At 42.9% G+C, this 9,406-nt stretch overlaps 2 protein-coding genes across 2 annotated transcripts in view; both read left to right on the forward strand.

Annotated features, from left to right (window-relative positions):
- LOC118404367 (polycystin-2-like) overlaps positions 1–2,027 on the forward strand; it is a 3,510-nt gene extending 1,483 nt beyond the window's left edge. Inside the window, exons 2-3 of the mRNA XM_035803437.1 lie at positions 501–827; positions 1,183–2,027. Coding sequence (XP_035659330.1) covers positions 501–827; positions 1,183–1,952 — 1,097 coding nt within the window. The 3' untranslated portion in view covers positions 1,953–2,027. The remainder of the gene's footprint in view (positions 1–500; positions 828–1,182) is intronic.
- Positions 2,028–4,095: 2,068 nt separating this feature from the next.
- Positions 4,096–9,406, forward strand: part of LOC118404368 (solute carrier family 22 member 18-like) — a 12,595-nt gene continuing 7,284 nt past the window's right edge. Inside the window, exons 1-3 of the mRNA XM_035803438.1 lie at positions 4,096–4,358; positions 6,518–6,761; positions 7,237–7,369. Coding sequence (XP_035659331.1) covers positions 4,149–4,358; positions 6,518–6,761; positions 7,237–7,369 — 587 coding nt within the window. The 5' untranslated portion in view covers positions 4,096–4,148. The remainder of the gene's footprint in view (positions 4,359–6,517; positions 6,762–7,236; positions 7,370–9,406) is intronic.

Genomic DNA, 9,406 nt, shown 5'->3' on the forward strand with positions numbered 1-9,406 from the left:
TCTGCAAGAAACAGGTCTTTTATACTCTAACTATGAATGAAGACAATTTCAGATGTCCAATAGGAAAGGTTGTAAGACAATTCAGACTGAAGACAATTTGGATTCCAAAGAAAACAAAGCTAAGCCAAAGTCAAGCTGAAGACAATTTGGATTTCAAAGGATATCAAGGTTAAGACACAGTTAATGCAAATGAGTCAATTAGCTCCTATTGGACATCTGAAATTGTCTTCATTCATAGTTAGAGTATAAAAGACCTGTGGATTCTTTCCGAAACGTCTGACCGTTTCGAAACCATATCCAGGTGCTTGAGTAACTATTTTTGGCGTAAAAGGAATAGTAGTGAATGAGCAGCGACAGCTATAGCTGCAATACAATCAGATCCAGCCAGAATGGCCCTGAGGAAGGTGATAGGTGGTCACCAAAACGTTGAATAAAAATCTTGATTCTTTACAAATAATTTGTCATTCTTTGTCAATGATTGCGGACGTTGTTGCCTCCAGGAGTACCTTACTTCGGACAGCACGGCTCGTACATCGGTGGCGGGTACATCGCTTGGCTCGGAACTACCGAAGAGTCCATGTCCTTTCTACAACGGCAACGTTGGTTGGACGAGAACAGCCGCGCTGTTTTCATCGAGTTTATCCTGTACAATCCGCACGTGAACCTGTTTTCGGTTGTGTCGTTGGTTGTGGAGTTCACCAATCTCGGGGCAGTTTACAAGAGCTCGGAGATTGTTACCGTCAGACTCATACAGCATGACGTCATCTTACTTCTGGTCCTGAGAGGGGTGCTGGCGCTGTTTCTACTCTACTTTGTGTTTCGTGAAGGTGCGTGCAAATATTTTCATCTCAATATTTCTCCCCTTTTCTCAATGCCTCAGTCAAAGCGCCGGTCTGTCATCAAATGATAGGAAGCTATCATATAGTACTAAGGTGGCAGTTGTTGGGTATATTCCTATGTTTCAAGACAGATCTCAGAAACAAAGACTACACCTGTAAAAGTCGCACATGCAGCTAGAGTATTACGTAATACAAAATGAATCAGGCAACTGGGTTACCTATGTCAATTCTTGGAAGTTTCAGAGAGCGTCTGACTGAAAATGGGTCCGAAGACAATTCAATCTGTAGCATTGACTGAAGAAAATTTATGAAGTTGCTTATGTCCTTGTGCATTGCATTTCAGGAAAGTCTCTGATGTCACGGCCACTTGAGTATCTCTGCGAGTTCTGGAGCTGGGTAGAACTGCTCGTGATCACCGTCGGCTTCTCAACACTCGTCGTCTACTTCTACACACAGAACATAATCGACGAAGTGGCAGAACAACGGAGGAACGGCAACTCCGTCTTTCATCTGTACAAAAGTGCTGTCAGCTGGTTCCAAATCTCCACCTATCTACAAGGGTTTCTCATCTGCTGCGCTACGTTAAAGTTCATCCGCCTTCTGCGCTTCAACTCTCATGTGTACGCCTTGTCTATGACGATGAAGAAGTCCCTCAAACCCCTCATGTCTTTCATGCTTTCTGTGGCTGTCATTCTGTTAGCCTTTATCATAATGATGGCTTTAACACACGGCTCAAATAGCAATGACTATAAGAACATAAGTTCCAGTCTTCAAAGCCTACTTCTGATGATGTTGGGTAGTTTTGACTTCGACGCCCTGTCCTCGGGTCATAGAATACTCGGCCCACTGATCTTCTTCTCCTACCAGGTTATTATGCAGTTCTTTCTGCTAACTATTTTCATGGTAATTCTCTTTGAAGTGTACGAGAATGGGGACTGGACGACAAACCCGTACGATATCGGCTTTACTGCATTCGTGAAGGAAACGGCAGCAGAAGCCATTGACAAGATCAGAGGAACTCCTCTTAAATGTGACAAACCCAAGAAGGAAAGAAGTTATTCGACTGATATGATTCCTAAGATAAATCGTGGCATAAGTGAGATGTTTGAGTAACTCATGATAATATCTTAGGTTAATTAAGTTAAAGTCCTTCCCGCGCCTGATGGCGCATAGGGTGGCATCAACGATCTCGGCTGTTCCATTGACGTTTGTGCATTGCATATACATTAATGGCATGGTTGTTTTTAAATTGACATGTATGTAAATATTGACCATTGCATGTACGTTAATGTTTGTATGAAGTCCAGGGAAGATTAGTGGCGTGCCCTAGGGCATGTCACTAATGTAGTTTCAAATAAAGTCTCAATAAAGTCTCAAGTCTCATCTCCGTTTCAGTAGCCCTTGACCACTCAACTTTGTGCAATTGCTAGCATAGTAGTGTGTGTTCAACTTCCATTGTCTTTTCCGAATGCTGAGTGCTGATCTGGGAAAGCAGTATGTGCCATTTTTAAGGTTTGGTTTTGACTCGGCCGTGAATCGAACTTAATGCAAGTTCTACTGAATGTAAGGCGAACACGCTACCAACTCTACCAAAAGAATAACGCGTTCGGCTGCATTGCATGGTAAAGCTAAGGGCACAACCCGCCGTACTTGCAACTGCGTGGTTGTCTACGTGCCAAAACGTGGGCAATCGCACAGAGATTGTACGTTGTAAGCACGTACAACTCACCACTTGCGCAACGAACGATGCACGCAACCGGCTGACGACCAGGCGTGGCGTGCAGACCACATACTTACACCTTAGCTTGCGCAACCTTGTGAGAGACGTGCGTTGAGACGTACTCCCTCCCTGCTCTTGCCAGTCCTTCCCCACGTTTTCGGTAATACGTGGCGGACGTGAACTCCCAAAAAACGTACGGACAAAAAGCACGTACGGCGAGTTATGCCCCTAGCTTAAGGGTAACTTGTCTGCACTCCCTACGACCTATGACCCATATACTGTACACGTATACTTAAGGCCTGATACAGTTGCAAAACCAGTTCCATTCCTCTGGGGGCAATGTCGCCATGGTTACCAAATTATAAAGGACGGTAGTGTCCCCTTATTAGAGGCCGTGATAGACAAAGGTATAGGGACTTGCATCTACAGCGTACATGGATATGCTATTCCGTAAACGTACCCGCGCAGTGTAAGCAAAGACCTGCCGGAATACGCTAATAACTTATTGTAGGCTTTTTGCTGCTAAAAGAAGACATATTTAAGGTTGGTAGCCAACATGAGCTCCAGAAAGCCGATGAATGTTTCAAATGGGGGTAGGAGTAAAGAATGGACGGAGCAGTCTATCGGATAAACAAGTCACAAGAGACAGCCGGCTCGAAAAAGTCGACAAGACTGAAGACAAGAAACGTCTGATGATCTCCGTACATATCAGCAATGTGCTGTACTACACGTATGTTCGACCGCATTGCATGGTATGGGTAACTTGTCTGCCCTCCATAGCTACGACCTATCACCCATATTCACGTATACTTAAGGCCTGATACAGTTGCAAAACCGGTTACATTCCTCTGGGAGCAATGTCGCCATGGCTACCAAATTGGAAAGGACGGTAGTGTCCCCTTATTAGAGGCCGTGATAGACAAAGGTATAGGGACTTTGATCTACAGCGTACATGGATACGCTATTCCGTAAACGTACCCGCACAGTGTAAGCAAAGACCTGCCGGAATACGCTAATAACTTATTGTAGATTTTTGCTGCTAAAAGAATACATATTTAAGGCTAGTAGCCAACATGAGCTCCAAAAAGTCGATGAATATTTCAAATGGAGTAGGAGTGAAGAATGGAGGAGGCAGACTATCGGATAAAGAAGTCACAAGAGAAAAAAGGCACGAAAAAGTCGACCAGATTGAAGACAAGAAACTTCTGATGATCTCCGTACATATCAGAAATGTGCTGTACTACATGTGTTCTGCTGCATTGCATGGTATGGGTAACTTGTCTGCACTCCCTAGCTATGACCTATGACCCATATATACACGTATACTTAAGACCTGATACAGTTGCAAAACCGGTTACATTCCTCTGGGAGCAATGTCGCCATGGCTACCAAATTATAAAGGACGGTAGTGTCCCCTTATTAGAGGCCGTGATAGACAAAGGTATAGGGACTTTCATCGACAGCGTACATGGATACGCTCTTCCGTAAACGTACCCGCAAAGTGTAGGCAAAGAGCTGTCGGAGTACGCTAATAACGTATTGTAGATTTTTGCTGCTAAAAGAAGACCTATGTAAGGTTAGTAGCCAACATGAGCTCCAGAAAGGCGATGGATGTTTCAAATGGGGTAGGAGTAAAGAATGGAGTGACGAATGGTAGCCTACCGGACAAAGAAGTCACAAGAGACAACCGACCAAAAAAAGTCGACAAGACTGAAGACAGGAAACGTCTGATGACCGCCGTACATGTCAGCAACGTGCTGTACTACACGTGCCTGACTATGAACAAGGGGGCCTTACCGGTGAGATTTTTTTTTTCATTTCGACGAATTTTATTTCAACTTGTTCCTTCTACGATCAAGGAAGAAAAGAGCTCTTCAGAGAGGTCACAAAAATTCCATCCCAAAATCACAGTTTCTTCCAGATCCCTTCAGTGTCACTGATTAAAGGTAGTGGATGCTATCTGAAACGTCTGACCGTTTCCGAAATCATATCCAACTAGTTGCTTGAGTAACTGCTGCTTTTTGGCGCACTTGTGTATCTTGTACAAGTATTCAGCATTTTTTCCGGAGCATAAGTCGGCCTGTTGTACTCATGGATCCGGTGGTCAACTCTCTCTCTACTTCTCTACTTTTTTTAGAATGTTTTATTTATACAATGTACATTATATACATACATACATGGATATACTAAAACAACATTTCAGCCTGTTGTACCCTGCTGCAAAACTGGCTGAATCAAATTAGGTTCGGTCTTAAGACCTTAATATATACAACATAACGTACTTATTGATAATCAATTCACACTAAAGCTAAAATAAACAATTATCAACCTTACCATTTGGTAATGACGTGACATTAAAAACAGATAAGTCAAAAATTATGCTGACAAAAGGTATGCTAAGCTTGAGCCTTCGTTTTAAACCTCTGTTGTGAACTTCATTACGTGTAGCTGGTAACCAGCTTCGAAAAATGGGTAAATTAAACGTGGATTTCGCAAATTTAAACATGGATACTTCGTGATCTTGGGATACTGAATCAATAATGCGTCGACCAAGGTGAACAAGAGGAGTTAAAACCCTACAAAGATCTATTTGCACCATTATATTGTTGGAAGCAGGTTGATTAGACAACGTCCTGTCGTATGCAAATATCGTTCAGACAACTCGTTACAAGCAGTTCGTCGTCCTGCACACGTACACCTTAAAGGTGCCTTAAGTCTTAAGGCCTTAATATAAAAAATGTAACATACTCATTGATAATCATTTCACACAAAGGCTAAAATAAGCAATTATCAACCTTACCATTTGGTAATAATGTGACATTAAAACAGACTATAAATCAGTATTCAATAGTGTGGACAAGTATGGAATAGCGTTGTGTTTGTACCTATCCTATCTCGCAAAAGGTATGCTAACCTCCAGCCTTCGTTTTAATCCCCTGTTGTGAGCTTCATTACGTGTAGCCTTCAACCAGTTTCGAAAAGTGTGTAAATTAAACATAGATTTCGCAAAGATAACCTTGGATACTTCGTGATCTTGGGATACTAAAGATGAGGTGTAGACTAAGGCGAACAAGAGGGGGTAAAAACATGCAAAGATCTATTTGCACCATTATATTGTTGGAAACAGGTTGATTAGACAACGTCCTGCCATATGCAATTATCGTTCAGACAACTCGTTTAAGCAGTTCGACGTCCTGTACTGACACGTACACCTTAAAGCCCCTTTACACGAGAACCGGAGTGAGCCGGAATGACGTCTGAATAAAAGTCTATGCATATTCCTGGGAATTCGTAGTGCATTCTAAAAATTCTCATTGGATTCCAGATATTTGTGTCTATTCTTGTTTTTGTCATGTTCAAAACTTTGCAGGTGCATTTGAGGGTAGAAATATCGAATGGCAGTCAAAGGATATTGTAGCTCTTACTCTAACTGCAGTACGACCGCATTCTAAGGCGTTCCAACATTATTCGAAACATCCTGATCCCATTCGATGAAGAACCGACCGGCCACAAGAATGAACACAGATTTCTGGAATGCTGTTTGTCCATGCCCTGTCGTTGTTCAACCACCGTCACATTTGGCGAAAATCGATCGGACGACGAATCTGCGGCGATCGCCCGAGCCTCCCTTATAATAATAGCTTTATTGCACAACAACTGTACAAGGTACAAAGTTTGGCTTATATGTGACAGGGACGGTTTTCAGGTGAAAAATACGTGCAACCCTCTGTCGATCTTAAATATGGCCGATCTTCCATCGATACGCCCGAAGATCGTGGATAATGTTACTGGGGTATTGATAAACTTTGAATCTGTGTGATAACGTTGTATATTTGTGTGTGTGTGTGTTTGTGCTAGCCCATGTGTCTATGCGTTGTGTGCGTGTGTATCTGTGTGTTTATGTATGTGCACAGCCTGCAAATGCAATAAGATAATAAACAACCTACTCTACTCACAGTATCTTGCCAAGCGTTTTGAAATCAGCAACACTCTGTGGGGACATATCATCACTACCACAGCCTTGCTGCAGTTCGTGGGAGGACCGCTATTCGGCAGGTTCGGCGACGTGTACGGAGGGCGACTGTCACTGACGCTGTCGTGCGTTGCCATGGCAACATGGGCGGCCATGTTGTCTGTGTCTACCTCGTTCCAAGGGGTACTCCTGTCGACTGTTCCGTTAGTGTTCTCTCACGTTCCCACAGGTATGGCAACATGTTTATAGAATATGTTCCCTGTTCTCCTAATTTTTGCTTCGTTTTTTAGTAGATATAAAGATAGAAATCTCGAAAGTATTAGCCGGTGTACCATCCAGGTAGTAGTATACAGCAGAGAAGCGACTGTATATAGTGTATATAAAGTTCTTAAAACACTACAAAAGTAGTAGTCACTTTAAACGTTTCGGTGTCTGTTAGATACCATCATCAGGGTTAGAATGACTGGATCTACTTATCGGTGCTACTTATAGCCGATGTTACAGCTATAAGTAGCAGTAAGAAGTAGCTCCAGTCATTCTAACCCTGATGATGGTGTCAGTGACAGACACCGAAACGTTGATAGTGAGTACTGCCATTCTCCTTTTTTTAAAGATCTTTTAAGACCCTAGCTACATTGAGTATTTGCCAAACTGATGAAATTATTTACGGAGTGCTTTTATCAGTTCCCTGCCTTTTTCCCCAGCGCATCAGATGGTGATCTCTGACGTCACCGATGACGCGTCCCGTTCCGTAGAGCTGGGTGCGTTACGGGTGTCCATGCCTGTCGGCAGCATGATCGGGTCAGCGCTTGGGGGGATTCTTACTGAGACCTATGGGTATGCATTGTCATATCTTTACTCTGTGACTGGAGGGTAGCCTCCGTCGACGAAGTATTGTACTCGGTCATGTCTTGAGTGTTTGCACCTATTTCGCTATGTTCCGTTCGTCGCATTCGTACGTGGTTTGGCATGTCGTCTGTACTCTGTTGCGCTGTGGTGTAACGACAACGCTGACGTCGTTGACCAACTTTTTTGGGTATCCCTGACAAAGTTGAATATTTTTTTTCTTTATTTGCAATACGTGTGTTGACAGACGGGGACACTTGTGGCATTGCACTCAAGTTTGTAACATTTTTTAACAATGCCACATACAATGTACAGATAGCAAGTACAGAGTACAGACAGAAGGCAAAGGTAGTCTTTTACCTCTCGACCAAAGCCAGGTACGCACTCTTACACCTGGGTGAAGTGAGGAAGGCCGTGTAAAGCTTAAGCGCGGGCACGCCAGTAGAAAAAGCACTAAATTTGGTTTGTTCTACATTATAAGTCCTTTGCTAAGTAAAGAAATATTTCCGTTAAAACAGACAGTGCTTTTATTTGTTGTTCATTCGCACCTTGACAGAACAACGACCACATTCATGTTCACCGCCATGCTGTCCTGCGTGTCCGCTGTGCTCAACTGGATGTACATTCCGATACAGACAAAACAATACCGTGGAAACAAAAGGCTGTTTCCAAAAAGTAAGCTGTCTCTTAAACCCGTTGTACCTTATGTGATGTCAGAGCTTTGTGGTTCAAGTGAAAGTTGACCTGTTCTATGCTCGCGGCTGTTGCAAATTTACTCCCACATTCGATGGGCTTTGCAGTGGTATGCAACTTTTACATGAGAAATACCCCAAACTCATAACAATACACACACTCACAAGGGTTAAATATGTCCATCCCGTATATAAACGGGTTCAGCAAGACAATGGCTAAACTGTCCCATCGGCATTGCATTGCATCTGAGTATTGAGATATTGATCTTCTAAACACTTCCCTGCGAACCATTGCTGCATACAAAAAGTTTGACTCGCTTTGTCGTGTTATTCTAGCTGCCCAGTCCCTACAGTAGGTGAACATGTCTCTCATGTAGGTTGGTAATTACAGTTATAGAGGGCCTTGTATATCTATCTATCTATCTATCTATCTATCTATCTATCTATCTATCTATCTATCTATCTATCTATCTATCTATCTATCTAGATACAGATATATATATATATATATATATATATATATATATATATATACACCAGCAATGTATTTGTGTATATGTTGCATTGTTAGTATCACTGAAAAACAACCAAGTTGTATTTTGTCCACACTAGAGAGACAAATCTTCAACATTCACGAGATCGCGAGACTGTTGAAGATCCCAGCTGTGGCCCACATTTTGTGGATCAACTTTGCGTTCATCATGGCGAACATCATCATTCAGAACTCCTTCCCCATCATCGTCAGAGACACGTTTGGGATGGGGCCTCAGGAGGCCGGGATGTTTACCATGTATAGCAACATCTTTACTGTGGTAAGCGTGGGCACTGCGTTCTTCTTCTTTTTCTCTAACGAGTTTGCTCAGTGCTAAAAGACCACCTCTTGGCAACTTTGCAAGGACATCCTTTTGGGATGGAGCCACGTTTGGGATGTTTGATACGTTTGGGATGGGGTCACAGGAGGCCGGGATGTTCTTCGTGTATAGCAACATCTTTACTGTGGTAGGTGAAACACTGCGTTCTTTTCTTTTTCTCTAAAGGTGGGTTCACACGTGCATATATACTAGTATTCACGTCCGTTTAGAAGTTTTAGCCTCCACCAGGCTCCTCATGTCGACGGAAAAATGATAGAAATTGCACAAATAAAGCAAGATAACATGCCAGTAATGTGAGCTGGTTGTAACCCACACTCATCGGACAGCTAGCTCTATTGGCATGTTATGTGTCTATACTTGTCCAGTTTCTACTATTTTCCACCTGTGGGGCCTGGTAGAGACTTAGAGCCTCATACGCACCTCAAACGGACTTGAATATTTTACGCTGTGTGACCCCCCACTGG

Source organism: Branchiostoma floridae, chromosome 17 (genome assembly GCF_000003815.2).
Source record: "Branchiostoma floridae strain S238N-H82 chromosome 17, Bfl_VNyyK, whole genome shotgun sequence".
Taxonomy (NCBI): domain Eukaryota; kingdom Metazoa; phylum Chordata; class Leptocardii; order Amphioxiformes; family Branchiostomatidae; genus Branchiostoma; species Branchiostoma floridae.